The sequence below is a fragment of the Melanostigma gelatinosum genome, assembly GCF_949748355.1.
Source record: "Melanostigma gelatinosum genome assembly, chromosome: 12".
Taxonomy (NCBI): domain Eukaryota; kingdom Metazoa; phylum Chordata; class Actinopteri; order Perciformes; family Zoarcidae; genus Melanostigma; species Melanostigma gelatinosum.
In genome coordinates, this window is record NC_136645.1 from 3,601,379 (window position 1) to 3,626,365 (window position 24,987).

Genomic DNA, 24,987 nt, shown 5'->3' on the forward strand with positions numbered 1-24,987 from the left:
CAGTTTCAAGTCTTCTTCAATACAGCATGATGTACATTTCGTAAATGATGGTCCATTTAGAGTCAAATAGACCATAAAGCAGGGTATGCGTCAGGGCGGGGCTACACGGTGATTGACAGGTCGCTTTCAGAGTTGATTGCGGCGCCTCTACGTCACTCCTCCCCAGTCCAAATATGGTCACTTCCGCTCGCTGGTTGCAAAAAGCCCAAATGGTGACGCCCAAAATCCAAGATGGCGACGGCCAAAACGCCGAACTCGAGGCTTCAAAACCTCAATCCACAAACCAGTATGTGACGGTCAAACATCCAAGTGAGGTTACAATCAGCAAAAACGCATTTTCTGAGAAGTCAGACAGCAGCGATAGACGGACCAACACATTGTTGGTTTTAATCATTTCATGGTATTAAACATCCTTTTTACACACAGAAGTGAAGCTTTGTGCTGCAGGTGTTTCATCACCAACACATTGAGTTTATTTGCTCACACATCAAATCCCCCAGGCTACTTACTTTTCCTATAATGTGTTGCGCTCTACATGAAGGTGCTCCCAGCATGAGGAAATCACACAGCATAACCGAGTTGAACTGACAAATGCAAAGTACAACCTTGCTGCGCCCGACCTCGATCCCTCTTGTCTCCCGACTGCACCAGCCATAACTAATTGTATCCCCCCTCTCACCTAATCCCTATACATCTCCTTTCATTCTCTCGCCCTCTATCACTCATTTCTCCCATATCTTCCTCCGTGGTCTCGCTTTCTCTCCTTTCTTTTTCTCTCTTTCCCTTCCCATCCGTCTCCCGCCTCTCCGCCTCCCTCTCTACTCCCATTTGTCCGCCGTCTTCATATCTATCTCTCTCTCTGTCAGGGGTAGAGGAGGCAGAGTATCATTTAGAGAAGATAGCTTTCCCAACACATGCCGATGCGCACACACACACACACACACACACACACTCAAGTTAGCTCCAGCTATCCATTGTTTGGTGTGCAGCTGCTAAACTAGATGTTATAAAGTGCAACTGGTGCTCTGTTTGGGGGAGAGCTGGAGAAGAGAGAGTAATGGAAAAAGGGGAGTAGGAGGTGGAGAGAGAAAAAATGGGGGAGAGAGGGAGGGCCAGTAGAGAGAGAGGCGAGGCGGGGGATGGAAACAGGAATGAAACACAAGAAAAAGCGAGGCGGAGAACGGGGGGGGAAGCAATCCTGTTGGCGCTGATAGATTTCTGGGAGAACAATGTTATCTCTGTCTCCCCTCTCCACACACACACACACACACACACACACACACACACACACACACACACACGCACAGATGCACATCTTGTAATAGAGGGAGCTAACAAATCTTTGTGGAGAAGTACATGTATCCGCAGCCTTTTATTTTACAACCAAGAAACGCTCCAAAGGCGGCAGCGGGCGCAGTAGACTCACAAAGAAGTCGAAAACCGGGCCAGAAATAGAAGGACGGTCGAACCCATCGCCACATACAAATCTGTGTGTGTGTGTGTACCCGCTGTGGCTTCTCGTGTATTTCCATTCCGCGCTGCATGGGTGAGGAATGAGGTAAACCGAGGGGAAGCCGGAAATAGTGGTGACAGGTGACGGTGACAGGTGACGTTCAAGCTGCGGCGAGGTGAGTGAAGAATACGTCTGAGGGAAGTATCGAACGATGTGTCATCGTGATATGTGATCGGTGGAGTTGACCACGAGGCGTATGGAGCCTCCACTGCGCCTTTGGAATATCAAACACTGGAAAGTTTGCACAAATGAGTCACTAGAAACTGAATTTGAATTGTTTTACATTTGAACTTCGACAATTACATAAAAAAAACTGAATTTGAATTCCCAAAAACTTGAAACTGAAATTTTCTATCACAAATATTTCACAGTAAAATTCCCCTGTTATTTAAAAGATTTTATTATGAAGCAGCACAAGCAGGAACCCCCCACGTGGGAGGAAGATGATAAAACCTACGTTTGATAAATTGTACAGATTGTGCCCACTTCCTGTCTACACCTCACTGAGATCTGAACTCATTTCTGCCACTTTGGATTTAATCCAATAAACAAACTATTGGGAGTCCTTTCGATCTACACTCGATTGCTCTTCCTCAACCATCGGCGTGTTTGTCTCAGTGGACTGAATTTGAGTTGTGAGAACTGAATGTGGAAAAATACAGAGAGCTGAATTAACCAGTTAGGATCAAACACAGTTTCAGTTTCACAATGTTGCATTCAGTTTCAACTTTAATAAAATCCAGTTTCAACGTAATATATTCGAGCGATCAAATATAAATTACTGAAATTCCGTTTCTAGTTACATATTTCCGCCTCTACTATTCTCGCTCCCTCGAGGAGAACGGCGACTTGGATTCATAACAGTTGTGATGGATTTAAAAGGAAACCAAGAGTCGTGGCTAAAATAGCAACAAAACGTCCAAAGAAACTTCACAAATTACTCCTGCAGGATGTTCCACTTCTCTGTGGTTCATTTATATATTCAATATTCTTCAAACAATTGCTGCTTTTTGCCAGTAAATTTGCTGCTTGTGACAGCTCAACAATGATGAGTAGACACAGACGTATTTGTACCATAATTTAGCTCTTTTCTTTTTACAATTTACAATCAACAAACCTGAGATCATGTCAGTTTAGTTTCAGTTATTCTGCGTCAAAAGTGAAATGGGAAGGAGCTAATATGGATTATTCAGCCTGAATATTTATTGCACTGTAACAACAGTGTGTCAGCAATGTGTTATGGAAACGTGACCCCGGATTTGCCGTAGAATCCAATCTCTGATTTGAACAAACGTTGATGTTGGGAAACAGTTTTCTCTGCTGTAGTAGAATGCAAAAGGCCAACCTGCTCACACGCTGTGATGTGCAGCGTGTGTTGTAGATTGTGTGATAGACGTTGCCCTGTTGTCGGATCCTATTTCTGTCAACTGAACCCATGAATGCATTATCATATCTTTGGCACAGAGTAATAAACTGCGGGTTTGCAGCAGTCTGGATTTATGTGTACGATGATTTTCCCAGAAATACATTAATACTGGAGCCTGGAGATGCTGATACTGAGCATACACATGAAAGGTAGTAGAAGGGGTCTTGTAACAGCTGTGAATCCAAACTGACTACAGCTGTTGCTCCAGCATGAATGAGACAATTGTCAGAAAAATGTCAGAAAAAGGAGTGTGAAAATGTCTAAAAAATGTGAAAAATGTCAGAAAAAAGTGTGAAAAATGTCACTAAAAAGTGTAAAGAATGTCAGAAAAATTGCAAAATAATTCAGTAAAATATGTGAAAACTGTCTGATTAATGTGGTGACTATTTCATTCTAAAAAGAAAGATTTTCACTGGGTTGCCGAGTGAGTTTGAATATAATAATATCACCTCACACTGCAGGAAGCTCCTGGCTGGGTTCAAACCTGCAGCCTTTACTGTCTGCAGTTCTGTCCAAACACTAGAGTCCAAATACATCCGAGTCAGGGGAAGAGGAAAACTGTAAATTGTTCATTAAGCACGAACGTGTTTGTTTGTTCCTGTGACAGAACTGAGGAAGGTGGACCAAGAAGTCAAACTGAGCTGAAACGAAAGACGGTCCAACTCCTTGTTGCATACAAATGCCTCAATTCTTATGATTCACTTGTTTACACTCTCTTCTGCAAAGACTGAAGAGATAACTGTGGACCAAGCACACGAACATTTGCAGGTCAAAAGGGCTAAATTCTTTAAAACAAAACAACTCTTCTCACCTTTTAACCAAATTTAGCTCCATTTTAACCTTGATGTCTAGACAGCGTTTGACCTGCAAACCGTGTTCATTGGGTTTTAGGGAAGCTGGGAATATCGGTGACAAAGACGCTCAGCGGTTCTGTGGTTGAGCGAGTTTGAGGTTATGAAGACGACATCTGATCTGCAGAGTCGACCGCGAGGCGTCGAACCAGACGGCCGGAAACGGAGGCGCTGCTTATTTTTTCCACAACACAACGCGATCGTGTGGCATTTTACACTTCGGCCTCAAAGTGGCGGCTGGTGTGTGAAACATTCGATGAACACTCGACGCACTCGCAGCTACACACGCAGCCAATTTTTTTTTTTAATAAATGTGGCCTTTTGTCTGTGTGAACCTGTCAAAATTAGATTAGTTTTCCACAGCAAGAATGGCCTTTACACATATACAAACACACGAAGAAACACGTAGACAGCTGGGCGTACACACACACACACACACACACACACACACACACACACACACACACACACACACACACACTCAGGGATGGACTCAGCTTCCTGTGTGTGAGGCCAATTCATTTTGCCACAAGTGGTCCCAGATTGGATCTGCTCAGAGTCCCATTACGACTCACCTTGGTTAACCTTAAGCTGCCCCACTCCAACCCCCCCCCCCCCCCCCCAACACACACACTTACACATGCACGCATACACACAGACTAACACGCCCTCAACACTATACTAAGTCTCACACACACACACACATGCAGGTAGCCTCACCGAGACACAGGTCAGGTCATCAGGAACGACTGCAGACACACACACACACACACGTTATTGATTGTGTGTAACGTTATCTAGACGGGATCGTCTCTATTGATTTAGAAAGAGGGGTCACTCTGATCAATGCTATCTGTTCGCCTGCCGTGTCATTAGAGCAGAGCCTGAGTGCCAAAATATCGGACCATCTTTCTTTTCCTCTTAGAAAAGGCCACCGATGCGGGAGAAGGAAAACCGCCCGTTTTTTGATCTCGGGTATCAACAAAGCGGCCGACACTGCCGACGTGCCCCCGAGCAAGGGCATCGATGTGTCATCTGTGTCTTACGTGGTCCGCTCTGCTCGGAGGACGTTGTACAGGAACGTTAGCCGACAACAGACGGAGATAACAGAGGGAGAAGCTCTAAAGGTCGAGTCCTTTATGGTCAACAGTGACGTTCATTCGTTTGTTTTGGAGTCCGGTCTGATTCTGTATTTCAATAGATTATGATTATTTAACTCATCTTTGTTGTTTCAGTCAAAGTTCCTGTCTATCAGCCCAGAGACTGCAGATGGAAATTAGTATAGCTTCAAAGATTTATCAAAAATATGTCAACTTTTAAATTAACTCCATCTGTTTTAAGAAAATAAAACTCAATATTCTCCTGATTCCATCTTCTAACATGTGAATATTTTCTGTGACAGTAAACTGGATTTATTTTGAGTTGTGGACAAAACCTAAACTAAAAAACTAAATCTGTCTACTTTCGTATGTGAAAAAAACCCCACAGAATATGTATTATTCATATGCAATATGATAACCTAAAAGTAAGTCAGTGTACCTTTACATCAAACGAAACAAATATTATAGTTCACAGGAATGGACATAAATGCATTGAAACAACACGATGATGCTTAACTTTCGTGTAAAAATTCTTCAATCCTGACAATAAATGATCAGATGGCGAGATGAGACTCGTGGTATTAACATGTTAATGAAAGTGTAAATTCCAACGCTTTGATTTTTATTACGCGTTTACACTCGTTTGTTGTCCTGCAGCTCCACCGGCCTGACTCGAGATACGATCACAATACTTGAAGAGAACATATTAATACTGCAGGTGTAAAAAGGTAACGTCTGAAGATACAGATCTACAGATAGAGAATCCTGGGTGCTCTTCCATCTTTGTTCTTTTGCTTCAGACCTTCACAGTGAAAGTCATTTTTTCTCGTCCTCACTGCTTCAAACGACGGTTGAGACGTGGTGTTTGGGGTAAAGTTAAAGAATGACATTCGAGTAAAGGGTGAGGAGGAGGCGGGTTTATCGGTACAGGGGGACAGTTGGAGTCCGTACAAGTATGGATGTAAAAATGTGTGTGTGTCCCTCGGGCTGCTGTGACCAGATGTGTCCCTTTTGCTCATCAGGTTTTGCACCACTGCTCCTTAAACCTCATCGCACACCCACGCACACACACACACACACACACACACACACACACACACACACCCACACACACACAACCACAGATGTTTGTATTAATACATCCATAAAGTAGATTAGTTAAAAACTAAGACTTTCCGTGGACGTTTAAGAAGGTGACAGCCTGAAACATCTAATGACTCAATCAGAATCTAGTTTGAAGCTTATGAAAAGTCTGTCAGTTAAATATCATTTTTTTCATTCGTTCAGTTACAGTTTCAGTCGTTTCAGCTTGACGACTTGTTTCTACTCATTTTATTTTAAAATGACGGCACAAAGGATGTGCGTGATTAGTCGACCAGCCGAAAAGAAGTTTGACTTCCGCATATAAGATTCTGATAAAATTCCGCAGATCTTCCGGTGATCTTCTGCATCCATCGGCCGACAGAGCAAGTGGCGCACTAGCGTTTCCTTTAGCCCCGCCTCCCGGGATTCTCAGGCTCATGCACATGAACGGGGGAAGAAAAAGAAATGTTTTTATAAAACTTTGCTATTTAAGTGTTTGAAATAATCTGTTGATTTTCAGAAGTCTCTTTTTCCAATGAAAGTCTATGGGGAAAAGTATTTTTGGGCCCGATGGCATCACGTGACGAACCCGGATGTTATAATTCCACCGTTTGACCGCTGTGTAAAATTAGCTTCAAAGCCCGGTGCTCTTCTTGGTGTCTTGGGTTAAACGTATTGTTGTTGTACATATTTAAATTACATATTGACATTCATGCTGTTGCCGCCGGCACTGCTGTGTTCTCCCGTTCCTCGCCTGCCTCCACCTCCTTTTCCCAAACCAGCAGCTGGGTCCAGCAGTCGGCCTGGTTCTCTCCTGATCGACTGGATTGACCAGCAGCTGGCTAGCACGTATGCTACAGACTAAAGCTAGCGGCCTAGCGTGCTATGAATCAACAAAGCCAGCTCACGCCGGCGAGCTCATGAGATCAAAATTGGACATTAAGATAATAAAACTATGACTCTTTTTAAAACATAGTCCATGTGGCATTCCTAACTGTGCAGCAGACACTGGGGACTTTGATTTCAGCAGCATTTAAAGTATGAGTTGGTAAAAAAAGAAATTTGATGAATAATTTCAAATGGCAATGTGATTAACTTTTGCGCAATTTAGCCCCTTTTTTTCTTACTTTTGTCGACTAGTTAAATCGTAAATTTCAGTTCAAACGTCATGGAAATTAGAAGTAACGTCAGACTGGACGCTCGCTCGCTGACCTCCGGCTGTCTTTGGCCTGAAATGTTTCCTCGAGTAGCGACAAAACGTGTTTAAGGATTTATCTCATCTCCCTTGTGGCTGTGAGGACACCAGATTCACACAATGACAGGAGTGAATACTCTCCCTGTTCACGAACACAGTTATCTCTCTAGCTATCTCCCCCCCCCCCCACACACACACACACACACACACACACACACTGCAGAGTCGCCTCCAGTCAAGCGTGTCTTATTGGCCTTCTGTTTGACTTCCTATTCAGCTCTGTGTGTGTGTGTGTGTGTGTGTGTGTGTGTGTGTGTGTCAGAGTGAGGGTGTGAGAGATCCAGATGGAGATGGTTTTATAATCACGGGACAGTTGTTGTTGTTTTTATTATTTTATCGTTGTTTTCACTGCTCACTAAACTGAGAATGAAGAGAGGAGGTGAGGAAAGCAGAGGAAGAAGATTAGAGCGAGGAAACGAAGAAAGACAAGTAGGAAGTGAGGGGACAAAGGTGTTGTTGAAACAAAAAAGATGGAGAGAAATACAAATGAAGAGAGACGAGGAGAACAAACAGGAGAGAAATGACTGTTGAGAGGCGCAACGAATGAGGAAGAGAAGGAAGGAGAGGAGGGAAGATCTTTTTAAAACAAGGAAAGGAGAGGAGAGAAGACGGATGAGAGGAGCAACAGATTGATGAAAGGAGAGGGGTGGAGTGATGGAAGGAGGAAAAACATTACGAATGAAGAGGGAAGGGAATGAAAGACGGGAGAGAAGTTGACAAAAGAAGAAAGAGAAGAGCGAAGGATAAATAACAAAGAAGACTGAGCACAAGGACATGAAAGCAAGGTTGCAAAAAGCTTTTTAAAACAAGGAGAGGAGACAAAGGTAACAAAGAGAAGGAGGCTAGAAGAGCAGATGAGAGGAGCAGCAAATATTGCCGAAAGGAGAGGGGAGCTCGAAAACAAGGATGCCAGAGTCTCGATGAAATGAGGAGAAATAAAGAGGAAATATATAAAGGTAAAGGAAGGAGGAGAGAAGTAAAAAGAGGAAAAGATGAGTGGCAAGGAAGGTTGCAAAGGGCTTGTTGAAACAATGAGAAAAGGAGTTCAAGGAAACAGAAAATGGGAGAAAAATAAATTGGGGGAAAAGGTGGAGGAGAGAAGTAATGGAGGGAGGAGAAACTGAGGAGAAGAGGAGCAGGTCAAATGATACATCCAGATACAGAAAGAGGAGGGGAGAAATCGAGGAAGAATAAAGGATGGAGAGATGGAGAGAATAAAAAGAAAGTAAGCGAAGAGAGACAAAGGAAAAAGAGGATCGGTGAGGAGAAAGGAGAACAACGTAAGGAGCAGAGAAGTGAAGGAAAGGAGACAACAGTAGAAAAATGAGGAAATGAGGCACACTGGGAAACGTCTTGTTGAAAGAAGTATCGGGGAAGAGAACAGAGAGAGGGAGGAAAAGTGAGAAGAAATGGATGGATGGCTCTTAAAACACAGGAGACCGCAGTTCGTTGAAATAAAATTTCAAACATGACTGCGATCCTTCCGAGACCTTAACCACTTGTTTGTTGAGCTTCTTTCACACATAGTTCCCTGTAACTTACTGGGATAACCTTTCAAAACTATTCACACATGCTCTTCATTCATCCGTCTGGAGCCTTTTCACACTTGTTATGGCAAATAAATGGTTTAAAGGGACAGTCAGGCAGCTGCAACACTTATGGAGAAGAGGAACATGGGCAAGGCTGGATGGATATATGTAATCCACATAATCGTGAACCAGGAAGTGCAAAGACAGCAAAAATCCACAAACAAAAACAGTCTTTCCTCAGGAGACAGCTGTTCGTGTCCCGCGTGAGACCAAAACTAAACGGACTTTAAGCTCGTTATGTAACGTTGCATCACAAAGTCTGCTGAGGACGGTTGTTATTTATTAACGCTCGTTACGGTTCTCACATTACCTTATTGTTTTAACACAAACCATGATCTTTTTTCTGACTTTAACCAAGTAGTTTGTTGTCTTAACCTTAACTGCTCATTTACCAACGTGTCATTGTGCGTGTCCTGTGTGAAACGAGGCTGAAACAAATCATGACACATATGTTTGGGTCAGAAACACAGATGTCTCGAGGTTTGCAGAACAGTACCGTGCCAACATTTTATCTGCCAACTGGGTTGGAAATGTTCCCAAACAGTTGTAACGACTACAATGAAGGTCTTCCAACCTTAACAGAGTATGTGGAGGAGTGATGTAGAGATGCCGTGTACGTCTCTGGTGGAGACCTGTCAATCACAGTAGCCCCGCCCTAAAGCATCCCCTGCTTTATGGTCTGTGTGACTCTAAATGGACCACAATGTACTAAATGAACATCATGCTGTATTGAAGAAGACTTGAAACTAGATATTGAGACCATAAACTCATGTTTACAATGTTTACTGAGGGAATAAATCAAGAGAGAAGTAGAGTCATTTTCTCATAGACTTCTATACAACCAGAGGAGTCGCCCCCTGCTGGCCAGTAGAGAGAATGCACGTTTTGAGACACTTCCGGATCGGCTTCATTTGGCAGAACCAGGGGTTGCCGCCTTGTCAGAAAGATACCGTCACCGGTAAAAGTCACAATAGTGGACACACAGAGAACGTCGACCAATAAGAGCAGACTGAGCTTCTTCGGGGGGGGGGGGGGGGGGGCTGAAAGAGACTGGCGCTAAAACGGAGCATTTGTGTGAATGCAGGTATTTTCATGAGAAAATGTATTTGCATTAAAGCATGAACAAATGTTGCAGTACATACAAAAACAATACAAGTATGGACCTGGAATTGAGCGGGTTTCCTTTAAAACGTGTAAACATAGAAGAGAAAAACAAGATTGCAAATGTTAAGAGGCCAGGAAAGGACGAGGAGAGGAAAAAAACACGAGTAAAGTTTCAAATGAAGATGATTGCAGATGAAATGGGAAAAAACTTCATCTCAGCGTTTCTTTTTTTTACTTTTCTCCATCTGTTTCTGTCACTTTCTCCCTTCCTGACTCTTTATCTCTCTCTCCCTCTCTCTCTCTCTCTCTCTCCCCGTCCCTCCCACCACATTCGCAGGGTTCATCCAAGTCGCGTTCACGCCCACTCACCTCCAACATGCTACCTCAGTTTCCATGGTAATCGAGTAGCGACCGTGCTACATAAATATATACTTTAACATTCAGCGCTCCACAACTCATTAAGACCGTCCTCGGATGAGAGGTTCATCTCTCAGGGTGTTGTTCTTCTTAAAGGGCCACAACAATTACATTTTTATTATTTCTTTTTTTGTGAAGGAAGAGAAGCACGGAGAGCTCATGAACCTGTGAGGATGTGTGAGCATGTAGAAATAAAAAGCTGGAGCCGCTCTACCGAAGCGTGACATGATGGTAAATGTGACCCAGGGGGAGATTTCATGAGTACAAGAGAACATTTTCTAGTTCACGACTCGTGAGAGAGTCAGAACAAAGCTTATTTGGGTATAAAAGCTCCGACGTTGCGTTCACAAAATCAGTCTTGGCATTCATCAGTGTGCGAGGTATCCCTAACCTGTGTGATATTAACCCTTTCAGGCTCGTTTCTCTGTGGGAAAGCGCAGTAAAGTTGCGTTCAGTATAGGTCAACATATTGTGGTTCCCTTCTCTCGTATTTTACTTCTGCTCCACCGGCTCCTGTATCTCAATGACTTTTCACATAAATGTTTTTATAGATTTTTTTCTGGGAAGCCTTTATTCATGAAGGTCCTCGAAATGGATTAACATTTATCCTCACTCCTCAGCGCACAGTACTGCTCCATCTTCACGGAATAATAATTAGTATTATTCATCCTCGGTGGACATTGGTTCTGTTTTTATCATTCTTGACTATTTCATTTCATCCTTGGATGTTTTCAGCTTCTGTTATCACTGCTTTGACCTATTTTCTACCTTTTTTTTTTGTTTGGTTGTATTTATTCTTGGTATCTCCTCGTGGTGCCTCCTGTCAGGAGATAATGCGTTTGTGTGTGTATCTGTCTGTCTGTCCACGACTAATCTCGCATACTACTGGACCCATGAGCCTGATATTTTCCTCTCATAGTTGTGCTTATTCAGATTTTAGAAAAACCTCTTATTTACTGTTTTGTAGCGTTATTGACCGCTAACTCCTCACTCCTCTTAACGGGCCAGGAGGTGCCGCGAGTGATCAACAACTGCTTCAGTATCAAAAGGCATTTCCGCCAATCGGCTGGACTAAAAACAAGCCTTACTTTGTGTGCAAAAAAAACCAACATCCGTAGAAATGTCTGCAGAAAAAAGCATCTGCAGAAAATCCTTCCATACCCGATATTTTATGATCCAATAAAGTTAGGCAAGCGTGTTCCTGGAGGTTTCTGCCTGTATTCTCTGTTAAATGAATATATACTGCTGTTGTCATCCTGATCGTCTATGCCGTCATTTTATTCTGTACACGCGACATCTATCACACATCTGTCCGTCCACGGAGACGGATCCTTCCTCAGCTGCTCTTCCTGATGTTTCTTCCATTTTGTTCCGTGTTCAGTATTTCTTTGGGGGGGGGGGGGGGGACAGTGATATTCTGTGACACCATCGTATGTCATGAGTCTCAGCGGTTTGCTTGTTACACGCATGCAGAGAGTTTCAGACATAGCTTGAGGATTTTAAGGAGATGAAGCTTGTGGATTTTGCAAAACATGTTTTTTTTTCTCCAAACGTCTAACGACCACAGAGCAGCTCATTAAGTCTTTATGGTGATTTGCAAGCTTAAAGATCTAGGTGTCTATTAAAAAAAATGTAAATTTGGCTTGGTTTAAAAGTTTGTTTTAGTCTTCTAGCTTACATAAAACATGTGGATGCCATGTTTTTTTATGTGTATTCCTTTACATAATCCTCATTTTGAGGTAATTGCAAAGAGATGCATGTAAGGATGTTAATGTATTCAGGTTATGGGGTCTCAAAGTTTTTGTGCATGCTTGTGTTGTGCGCAGCGCCGTGCCTGTACTTGTGTTTTTCTGTGGACATGTTTGGTTTATTTTTAGTGGGAAGGAAAACATTTACTCTGCAATAGTGCAATTATTGAGCTGTAGTTCTACAAGTGGAGTCCCTCAGTGGCTCTTTAAGTATGTATAGGCTCGTCGGTACAAAGGTTTTTCTCCAGCATTTCAATACGTGATCACATAACCCGTTCTACATATTCTAGACATATTCTTTATGCAACAGCCTCATGGATGTGGGATGAAAGTGAAATCTTTGTTGAAGAACACGGTGCTCCTCTTCTCCTGTTTACTCAGATTAGATCAGTCTTTGCAAATCTTCAACTTCTGGTTGTTTCACGAAGATTCTCTGTTCATAATCAGCATGCTGTGCTCTAAAATCCTGTTTTTACTCAGTAGGTATTAACATTTCCCTTCATTCGTGATCAGTAACATTTAAGGAAGATGTGATGGTTCTTATATTTTCACTGATCTGCCCCTTGTCTCCAGGTGGTTTAGGACTAAATCTGATAGATCACGAATAATTGTACTGTTTTCATATGTCTGTGATGTACTATATGCAGATATACCATTCAGATTTGACCCTTTATTTCTTTTTCTCAGTTGTTTTTTTGCTTATTTCCTAATGTTTATCTGTTATACACGAAACCTTTTTTAGCTCGGTATTGAGAGGAACCTTGGGTCAACAAAACATCAAACGTTTGTTTCATTGATATTTAAAACCTCTGTTACAGGGGAGTCCTGTTCAAGACGGCAGCTTGAACACTTTCACATGAAAAGGACGAACAGCAGACTTAAAAGAAAACAACAAATCATTCGGAAAAGAACGTGAACGCTGTGTCGTCCAGTAACAAGACATATTCAGAGTTCAGATAATATTTAAAGCCGGTTTAAAAAGTTGTGCATGCTTATAGAATAATCCAGTTTAAAATGACTCTGTAGCTCAAAGCAAGACGAAGGTCCAAAAACTTTAAAAGCACTTTCACCAACGACGGAGCAGGTTCGAGGAACGACGTATGTAATGTGTCTGCATGATCGAAGGTTGCAGCTATACTGAGAAGGCTGTTCATGTAAAATGGCCTTTTACAGGAAAATGCTGCATTTTGTTTGTATTCGTCAGACAAAACAACTTCTTCAGAAGAACTGCAATGATGTGTGTGAGTCAGTTTCTGGTTTCTTCACTCAATATGATGTTTGAAAGACTGTCTTCTCGGAAAAAAACCTGTTCAACATCATTGTTTAAAGTAACATCAGCGGTCTCCTTTGATCTTGAGAAGCACATTGTTTAACTTGAACAGCATTAAGTGTCATTTCATTCATAGATTCTCTGAAATCGAAACAAAGGATTGTTTTGTATGGTTTTCAGTTACAAATGACGTATGTTCTCATTTAATTAGGAGGACTTGTTGACTCATTCATAATCTATCTGAAATATGTGTGTTGAATGAATCTGGAACTGAAATAAGATCAAAGAAAACCAAACGATTCATGGAGTCTGACGTAAATGTTAACGTGTCGACAGAACCCGTGTTTGAAAGTATTCAGGAGATTTTTTTTAAGCTTTGAAACTTCACAATGTCCCACATGATCACACACACACACAAACACAACTTGTTGGTTCAGCCAAGTAGTCAGACTGTCAGAAATTCACACACACACACTCACACACACTGCCGTGTCACGAATACAGACTCATGCATGGAGAAGACAAGTTGTGCACACACACACACACACTCGCGCTTGCACTCTATCTGTCCCTTTGGAGCAGATGGCTCCACAGTCATAGCTGATGTTTCACACATCAATGAAGCACACCATGTACTCACAATCACTGAACACACACACTCACACACACTCATGCCATGTACTCACAATCACTGAACACACACACTCACACACACTCATGCCATGTACTCACAATCACTGAACACACACACTCATGCCATGTACTCACAATCACTGAACACACACACTCACACACACTCATTTCATGTAAGTCACAATCACTGAACACACAGAGAAACATGCTTGCACACGCACTCATGGGTAGCCGCTCAAGCCCAGACGGACCGGCCGCTACTGCTGAACACACACTCAGTCGGTGATGCACACACACTCGTGCATGTAGTCACTTAGTCACACACGTGCACAAATGCACCAAGTGTCCTCATCAGCGCTAATTTATGGAGTGAGGAGCCATGTTGACGACTTAGCCACACACACTCTCACGCTCTCTCGCACACACACACACACACACACACACACCAGGTTTAAAGCATTAACGGCTCAGAGGCAGTAGGTTATCGTGTAGTATTGTCATGGGTGTTGTTAGGCCTCATGTCAAATAGCCGATAGCGCCTAGTGAGAATATTGCACCATAACCCTGCAGCTCAAGGACATTATTGCCTTTACAAGAGCGTCAGCAGCACCTGTGGTTTTAATTGAAAGCACTCAACACTAAATACAAACCTCTGCTGAAGAGAATAAGCCAGACCACAGTTAACTAGTCCCTTCTTTTACTGCAGTCCAAAACAAATGGCAACACTAAAGACATCCGGCGCGGGAAGCCTCCAAAACAAATGAAAGAAAATATTACTTTCCGGGGGAAAAATCATATGCTCATAAGGAATTTCCACTTTTTGTGCCAAGTAGGATGTAGAGAAATCAACCTTATTTAACTCCCTGGAATCAATGTTTCTACAGCAACACAACTCTGGCCTCGCTGGTATCGGGAGATGTGTGAAAACATTCCCCGACAGCTGGTGGGCTATCATGATTTAATGTCACCGCGGAGACGCCGGGAACTACGTGATTTATAAAAACACACACGCATATAAACGCAAAGCAGAGACATGATCGCACATGAGATGGAGAGCGGCGGATGCGCGTTGTTGAATGGTTTTTAAATGTTTTTAATAAATTGAGACTTTGGACCACCCAGTGAGACGAGACGAGCCGACAGCAGGAATAGTAAGACAGGGAGAGACGCCGGCGACGTGTCCCAAATATCTTTGGCACGCTCAAGCAATTAAGTTACAGAAAAGAAGAAAAAAACATTTGATTGATGGAGTTTATTTTAAGGAGAGGAGAGGGTGATATCAACAAGCAGTGTGAGATCTGTTTGCTCTCTGCAGCAGCTAAACGCTCACCTGTCGAAACAACAGAGTGTCAAACATTTCAGGAAATGAGGATTGAGCCTGAAACGCAGTCATGACACGAAAAAAAGATGTTATAAGACATCATCTTTTCAGGCATTGAAGATGCAGGCACTTGAAACAGTTTTTGTGCACTCAAATAAAAAAAGACTGACAAGGAACTAAAGTGTGTTAATACTTGCAGTGACACGAAAGTGATACATATAGATAGCTGTATAATTTACTTACTTTATCATCTCAGACTTTTTGAATATACATGACTGGAGAAAGGTGGTGCCATTGCTTTTAAAGGTGAAGAGTTGCCTTTGAAGCTCAGTTCATTTTCCTGTTTTTAAGGAATAAGAAGTCCTTAATTGATCCTTCTCTAAGCCCTGCCCCTTGCTGCTGCTCCATCGAGCTGTCAGAGCTACGTTACCGTGGAACCGTGGACGCTAAAGTCTACAGATCGACGTTTAACCGTGACGAGCTCCAAATCCACTCAACCAGCCTGAACATGAAGAAACTTTAAAACGACGCATTAGAGTCTATGCAGCAGAGCCGGTTAGTTAGCCTGACGAAGCTACGCTGTGATTGGCCAGTCTGCGCTCGAGAGGCGGCACAAATTTGGCCAATGAAGCTGATTCTGATTCTCATAAAAGTTCTCAGAATAACAAAAATTGTAAAAGAAAAGCTGACCATGTGATATGATCAAGAGCTCCAGAACAGCTACTCAATGTACCTTAAAGGTAAAAAAAATACCCTTTTTATTCCCATAATGTTCCTCTTTGCCATATATACCTGCTTATTTGATTAAATACATTTTTTTGAACATATTCTCCATTCATTCCAACACAATATGAAACTTTGCCTCTTAATTTAATTCTTTTTTGGTTAAATTTACCTCTATATTTTTGCCATTTATGTGTTACGTCAAAGGGTTTTTCGTTTCTTCAGCACCTGCTTTTGTCCAGAGTGACTTCAAATAAGTTCAAAATTCAACCCTCGTAGAAAAAAACAACGAGTCATTAAAAGCTGGAAGTGTATCCTTCCCACACACACAATTAATAGTATGTTCAGTGAAAGTTTTCCCATCCATCTCCATTTAAAGCCCATTACCAACCAATGATTTAATAACGGCTGCCTGGAACATAAAATAAATAACCCCCCTTGTGTTTATGTGAGTTCTAATTACTAGTAAAGTTCTTTAAAGTGTATTTAAGGTAAGATGTTGCTCATGATTGAGAAAGAGGAAAAAGTTCTTTGGATAAACATAAAACTGAACTTGAGTCACTGGAGTTGAAAGAGAACTGTAGACACTCATCCATTCCTCAGATCTCCACACCCTCGTACACTTTACGCTATTTTGGCTTCAGACTCGGCTGTTTCTGCTCACGTCTCACTCATTCAATGATCGCTCTCTCTCTCTCTCACATTTCCCATGCACGGAGCATGTTATTTGAATTTTTAAGACGGTTTCGTGCAATTTCATCAGAGCTAAAGAACTCGTAGATAAAATTAGCTCGGGTGTTTGAGGATCCAAGGTGATAGTCTTGTGTGGTTGTTGGCTAATTAAATCCCTTGATATGGCTTTCTATTCCTGGATTGGGTGACGCACAGAGTTGAAGACATGCCTTTGAAAACGCCTGCGTTTCCTTGAGTGGGTAATTACAGAACATGTATTTATGGTATCGTGTTAGCGGCGGAAAACTTTACTGTGTTTCATTTAACGAGTTTGAAGGCTCTAACTTGTTAAAGGTGCAATAATGGCTTCATTAGTTTGTCATCTACTTTGTGAGGCATGTTAATTAAGAGGTCTATTTTCAACTTTCCCTTTGACAGTCTTTAATGAGGATGTTGGATTTGAAAGAATAGATCTCAACAAAAGAGAAGGCATTCAAGACTTTTCTGGGCTACTGTAGAAACATGGCCGACTCTGTTCATACAAACGTCTCATTCTAAGGTAACGAAAACACAACAATTCTCAATTTCAGGTGATTGAGCACTAAAGGAAACGATATTGATGATATCATGTTGCATATCGCATTTTGGTTGTTGCCATATAAGTGGCCATATATGGACGGTGGAGGAGTGATGTAGAGACGCCGTATACGTCTCTGGTAGCGGCAGCGACCTGTCAATCACAGTAAGCCCCGCCCTAAAGCATCCCCTGCTTTATGGTCTGTTTGACTCTAAATTACCATAATGTACTAAATGAACATCATGCTGTATTGAAGAAGACTTCAAACTAGAGATTGAGACATAAACTCATGTTTACAATGTTTACTGAGGGAATAAATCAAGAGAGAAGTAGAGTCATTTTCTCATAGACTTCTATACAACCAGATGCGTCGCCCCCTGGTGGTCAGTAGAGAGAATGCACGTTTTAGACGCTTCCTCACTCTTCAGAACCGGAGGTTGCTGCCTACTTTAAACAAACTCCAAACCTCCATACGTCACATTTTCATGATTTAATACGTGTAGAAATAGAAACCAAATAGTAATCTCACACTCAGTAATCACATTACTGTTATAGCTTCCAAACTTTGCTGCTTTACTGCGACGTATGTCGCATTTATTTTAACCATAACCACGATCGTTCCCTGACATTAACCAAGTGGTTGTTATTGTAACCATGTTGAAGAGTAATTATATGCACATCACGTAGGTGCAAGGCTACCATAAATATATATACTGTATATATATAAAAATATATATATATTAGTGCTGGGCAAGTTAACGCCTTATTATCGCGTTAACGCATACATTAATTGACGCCGACAATTATTTTATAGAGCGTTAACGCATTTTTTTATTTTGAAAGTCCGTGGAGGAAGTCTTCAGCAGATGCAGCGTGTGGGAGAAGTATAGATAAACAAAAGCTAGACAAGCTAACAAATATATAATACAGAGAAGTGGATACAAACTGCAGCCGGTTAGAATACACGGTATTACAATGTGCAGCAGCCGTTGCTCTCCCTGGAGACGACTGGACATCGCTGCGGTCAACAGTAATGCACCGATATGCTGAAATTCACGGTAAACGCATTCAAACGGCACAGATCGGGAGCGAGCGAATGAGAAAGTTAGCGGAAAGATCAACGTGAGACAACATCCGGTTTCTTCAGACGAACATCCGATTTTCAGAATAAGATGCCAACAAAGTATGAATTATATTCACATTAAGTATAAAACATGCTACCTGCATCTCGTGAGTTAAAGGGAAAATATATATATATATGATATAAGAATGATATAACATAAGAAATATGATCGCTACTGTGTAAAGGGAATACTGCTGTTAACAAGAACCGTATGTGTTTAAAGTGTTTACAAACCAAATGGTATTGCCCTTTTCTTCATATAGAAGGTACTCGCAATACACTACTTTTTAATTCATGATTGAACTTTGCCACGTGTTGAAAACACGTGATCATTGTCGTAAACTAAACTAAATTACTTGTTTATGATTAGGCAACACAACTAGTTTGCTACACCGATAAGAGCCACATGTTTTGGGGTCCATCAGTCTCATGAGAAAGCTGCAATGTGCCCAAAGGCTTGAAAACACTTCCTGCAGGTGTCAGCACCTCCAGACTACAGTATGAGATACAGCCTGTTCTCATAATACCAGTATTTTATAATATATTCATGCTTTTTGTTGTTGTTGCTATTTCAATAATGACACAAAATCAAATAGCACTAACGGCTGCGGCTGCAGAGCACTTCAGTGCAGCTGCAGGCTCTATTGTGTCCTTCTGGTTAATTGCAGACTAAGTCCGATGCATTGCTGATTTCACTCTCACAGACCTACAGCCCCGTCATCTCACCGCGACGTGCCGTCGTAATTTATGATCTATGGCTCTTATTAAAAGTATTGACATGAGTAAAAGTGAAATATGATCTGACGGTGATATCGCTCGAGGCAAGAGTGGCCACACGCTGAAAGAGACAGAACAAAGGCAACGTGCAGCCTGCGTTAAAATTATTCTAATTTATTCTTAATGATGATTACATGACTCTAAACAGGCTCTAAAGAGATTAAAGTTTGTATTTGAATTAAAAATAAAAAGCTATGATGACAATGAGTCAATGTGATTTAATTTCTTGTAAAAAAACACGGAGTAGCTGCTGCGTTATGTGTAATGAGCCTGCTGTAGCGCTGCCCTTACACAACCTCTTGACGTCTCATCTGCTGTCTCTCTTTCAAGCCTGTAGGAATCTGCTTTTTTTTTTGGCACGCCTCTGCAAGGACTCGCTGTAATTATGTTTGCCTGTAACGTTCAGGGAGAATGAAGTACAAGGTTTAGTTGGAGTTTAGATTATGAGGAGAAAAAAGTAAAGAAGCCTCTGGCCGCCTCAAATCTTCCCACACAGCTCCAGGACGGCACGAGTTAATGCTCTCAACTAGTTTTCATGATGACTTTAATCAAACAAGTTTAGGGTTTTAATTTGGGACCAAAGTGAAACAAAATTATAATGCACCAGATGAGTATTTTGACTTCAAGAAGTGCCTAATCAGGTGTTTTTTCTTACTGTTTTTAGCAGCTCATTCAAATGTGTTGACAGGACGTCTTGTGAAGAGATTAGTTTCAAATATACCAACAAAAATGTGCTTTAAACTGAGTGAACATGTGGCTCCCGCATGTGTTTGAGAGAGTTTGTGCGTCATGTCAAACTAAAGGATGAATGTAAAGAGGAAATAAAGAAAACGCTCCTGACTTCTTGCTGACATCAGACATCGAACACTTAAAAGGAGCCAGAGGAGCTTTTAGTGTAAGAGGAGGGGACCCCACCCCCTTCTGCAGCTTTCTGCCTCCAATACCAAGTCAATTAACCTAATGGAAGTGGCAATTAATTAACTCAGCAAACACAGTGATTAAGGAGCTGCCAATCAACGGAGTGGTTTAAGTCATGCGGATTTAGAAGTAATGACTTTCTGGCTTTTCATGAATGCAGGAAATTAAAAAATACACACACATGCACTCTGCATTGAAGTGGATTAATGTTCTGTTAAACGCATAGATTCAAATGTAGTTCAAAGATCGGACTGCCTGAAGACGGTCCCAAACTTTTCAAAATAAGAGCACTTTAAATTTGCTCTTTTTGTTTTTGTTCCCAGGAGCCGAAGCGCCGGGGCCCTTACCGTGTTTCTCTGTCCGTTGGTTCCTATTGGTCCTCTGAACACCCCCTTGATGCTCCTCAGCTGTCCGTCACGCAGGTGGGTGGAACTGATCACAATGTAGTAGCACGCCATTGCATTTCACTGGGTTTCGTGGACTTAAATGTCTATCTCGACTTTTGAAGAAAAAATAAAGTCTGCTTCCTCTTCCTTCTTCTTCTTTCTGGCTCAACTCTCTCCGGCTCTCCTCATCGTTGTCTCTCCTCCTCTTGTTTTATAAAGTAGAGGAGGGACAGAAGAAATAAGAAAAGGAGTTTCTCCCCTCCTCTCCACCACTGCTCTGATTTATTCCCTCTCTTCTCTAAGTTTTTGAATCTTTGACTCTTCCTTCTCTCCCCTTAGCTTCTGTCTCTTTTTAAATATTTCACCCTCTGCTCCTCCCGTCTCTCCGCTCTCATCTTCTTGTCGTTGTCTAACTGCTTTTTTAAATTCTTTTCTCAAAAAGAAAAAAAAAAAATCTTGCCTCCCTCTTGGTCTCCCTTTTAAATATTTCTCCCCTTCAGTCTTTTTCTCTCCATATGTTTTGCTCCCATCTTTCATTCATCAATCTTTCCTTGTCATTGACTCCCTCCCTCCCTCTTCCCCCTCTCTCTCTCTTTCTTGCTGAGTCGAAATTTCAGCCTCTCATTGAAATCTCAGCCTCTCATTGATCAGTCTTGCAGTTCCTCTTAACTATCTCCCGTCCGCTGCCTCGCTCTCCACACTCCGCAACCTCTCCGCAACCCTCCCTCTTCTTTGTCTCTGTATCTCCCCTAAGTGTAAGGGAGGGATACTTTTTGATTTTTTAAATTCTTCCCCCTTTTCTCTCACTCTCTGCCCATCTCCTCTGTCTTTGTTCCTCTCCTCGTCTCTGTTGTTTCCTCTCCTTGTTAGTGTGATGAAGAAGAAGAAGTACTCAGTCTTCTCCTCCTCTCTGTCAGAGCCGGCGTGCAGCTTCCTCCTCAGATGCTCCGCTCGTCTCCTCGGCTGCGCTGCATGTGTCCTCTCTCCTGCCTCCTCCTCTCTGCTGATCTCTTGCTCCGTGGTCAGCAGAGTGGTTTGCTCCTCAGTTACCCGCGGTTACCATCTGCCCTTTTAACGCATGGAGTGCTGACGCTTGCTCTCTCCTCCCTCCTTCCCTCCCTCCCTCCCTCCCTCCCTCCCTCTCCCACCGTCCAACTCTCTCTCTCTTTCTCTCTTTCTCTCTTTCTCTCTCTGCCTCTTGCTGTCTTTCTTCTCTCTTTAATCATCTCCCTCTCTCCCTTCCTTCCCTCCTTTTTCCTCTCGAGCCGAAGGAGACAAGCTCCACCTACTGGTGAGCAGGAAGCCTGCAGAGAGGAGAGAGAGGGGGGATAGTAAAGGTGGAAAGGGAGTTATTTAATACCACCCATCTGTGGAAAAAAACTGTGTTTTATCAGGCTTTACATGGAAATTAAATGAAATGGGATGATACAACCACGGAGCTGCTGGTGATTTAGTGTCTTGCTCAAGGGCAGTTTAAATCTGGCTCCCCTGCTGTCATGATGGTCTTTAACTAGAGAAGAAGAAAAGTACTAAACAGAGAGTCAAATAGATTGTATGGAGGCTCATTGTGTTGAAGAAAATCATATAATTTTGAATTGAACTTTGAATTGAACTTGGATTGAACTGAACACATTTGGGCTCACAAGCAACAGTTAATATAACGTGTTATGTAACACATATTCTGGTTCAAAGCAATATTCTTAAGAAGTGATCAGGAGCAGACACAGTGTAATAAATCTCTCTTAAGTGTACCAAAACATTTCCGTACATGGAGCTGTGTTCTGCCAAAAGGATGACCAGAACATCGACATGAGAACATGCCCTAATTAAGAGACCAGATGTGCTTTGTTTTTCGATTCAACGGACTGGTTTGATTGGTGGAAAGCAGTTAAGGGGGGTGAATTTTGAATATTCATGGGAAAACAACAAGAGCACAAAACAACCTGTTGTTACTTTCTTTACAACAAACCGTGCGACTTTAACTTTCCTGTCTCCTGACGATCGGTCAACGTGGGTTTGACCACAATCCTAAACTCAACCACATCATTGGCAGATCAAAAGTCATATCATCAGGACAAAACAACTCAGTACATGTACAACTTATCTTCTCACTTAACTTACGACACTTTCACAAAAACAAATCTACCTTTTCATGCACACTATTCTGAAGCGTAATACAAACAGCTTATTCCCAGTTGTATTCCAAATTTTCCAATTAAAACATGTGGAATATGCAGATATTCTGGTTTTAGGAGCGTTCTTTGTACATGTACACAGCACATTCTGAATATGCAGATTTGGGGTTTTTACTGCAGTTTACAACCCACAGCTTCTCACCTGTTTGCCGGGTACAACCACGGGAGCAAGATGACTGCAGTTGGAAATGGAGGAAAGTTTACTTTATGTAAAGCAGTGTTTCCCAAACTTCTTATTCTAGGGACCAATTTTTCTTTTAAATGTCAAACCAATGCGACCCAATTCACAATAGACCTCATCTGTACATCGTGAGATGAACATTTCTGACCATTTTCACTGCCATTTCCAGATCAACTTATATCATCTTGAACAGGTAAACCCGCCATGTAGAGGAGATATAAGTTTGATAAATCACGACTTTGATTTTTACGTGTCGTTGAAAACATGTGCACACGTTAAATACTTACACGGAGTTAATTAACAGGTTATCTCATTGTTGTCATTTCCTCTCATCAGTAAAACAGAATGTACACTCGCCGTTCATTTTAGATTCAACGTTATAACAATTATCAGATAAGTACGAACATTCGGGCTCCCCCGTGTGGCCCAAAGGTGAACTGCAGATATAAATGTTAAATAAAAGATTATGGAAGAAATTCTGCTTATTTATTTGACGACCCAAATAAAATCTCCTGTGACCCAGTATTTGGGAATGACTGATTTAAAGGACATATAGATGAGGAACGAACGTCACGGTGGTGTTTTACGTTATCGGAGAACAAGTCTGCATGTCAACGTGGGAAATATTCATTAGTCATGTAAGCAGCTTAGAAGGAATATTTTTCTTTCTCGGATTAAGAACAAAAAAACTCATATTTTGTGCACGTAAACGTCGTCTCAGTCACTTTGTGAGGAGGAGCTTCTCACTCTGGAATCACTGTTGTCAGCTCAGCTGTGGCCACATGAACCTGATCCACATAAGACCATGATGAGATAACTCTGTGTTCAGATAGGTTCCCGCTGAGCTGTGAGTCGACGTAACAGCTCGAGCCACAGACTGAACGTACTCACTCAGTCAGAATCAAACATTATGAATTGAGACGCTTGGCTGAGAAACAAAGCACATAATCAGTGACTCCTAATCTTTGAACCCAACCGAAGGGAAACGATTCCAAAATCGGCAAAGTGATTTGTAATTTCCACCTCTACAAGCAACTCAAGTGGTTTGCAAAGAAATACCCAGCGGTCACCCAATTATCTCAGCTAAATGCTTTGAAGTGAATGTGAAGAGAGACAGAGGGAACAAAAGAAAGCGTCCATTACAATCACGCATCGCAATAGAAAAGCTGCATTTTCACAAAAAGATCCGTATGTCAAAGAGGAACCTGGAAGTAACTCTGCAAAAGGCAACTGCTCATCATTCTGAAATCATGTTCTCTGCAGGAGGCCAGTAAGTAGAGGGGAGACACTGTTTCGGCTCTGTGCCAGTAAAACACTGACTCACACTATCAAGATGGTAAGAAATAAAGTCTCCAGATGCCTAAACTAGAGAGGACATTTTGGGTGAGTCAAGTATTCCAGACGATTTACTTTTCAGCTCAAAAGCTAAATCTGACGAGTTATTCTACCTTCGTTCATGTATTTATATCATTGCCCCGCAGCTTTTTGTCCTTTGAGGATGAAAATGCAAGAATTAGAAACAAATTTCTCCAAGAAAAGGAGGTCTGTCTTTTTTCATCCTTATTTAGCTCCGTCCACATCTAATATTTTCCTTCTTATCAATCCTGCCTCAGCATGTAATCCAGTTTGGTCGCTATATTTCTCTTCTGGAAATGTTGATCTGAGCGCTCTGATTTAATCAGAACAATCATAAATTTATTCCAACAAAACTGGATTAAACTTTCCCTTACAGAAAAGTTTGGATGTCTGGATATTAAAATACTCGCTGTGTATCTTGAAGGTGTGTTTTCAGGCATTGAGGACTTTTCTCTATTTCCAAATTCCCCACTAAAATAAGCAATACAGATGAATTATGGATGTGCCTTGTATAGAATTTATTAAAGCTCATGTGCTCGTTCCATCTTATTGGCTACTCAAAATTCAGAACAAGCAAAACAAAACATTTGGATCTTTATTGTGTACATGACAACGACAAGAAATAAAGCAAGTCTTCACACCTTAAAGCAGTGATTCTCAAAGTGAGGTTCGGGGACCTCCAGCAGTGCAACAAACTGTTCCTGCTGCTGCTTAGCTTGGCTTATTAGCCAGCTAGCTAGCTAGCGAGCATCACTAATAAGTCCATATC

The 24,987-nt window shown here is 41.8% G+C and overlaps 1 protein-coding gene across 1 annotated transcript in view; it reads right to left on the minus strand.

Moving 5' to 3' along the window:
- The window catches only part of LOC306785658 (uncharacterized protein), a gene marked incomplete at its 5' end in the record, with an annotated part of 54,790 nt that extends 34,232 nt beyond the window's left edge, over positions 1-20,558 (minus strand). The window contains one exon of the mRNA XM_079280115.1: positions 20,448-20,558. Within this exon, the coding sequence (XP_079136241.1) occupies positions 20,448-20,558 (111 nt within the window). The remainder of the gene's footprint in view (positions 1-20,447) is intronic.
- Between the last annotated feature and the right edge of the window lie 4,429 nt (positions 20,559-24,987).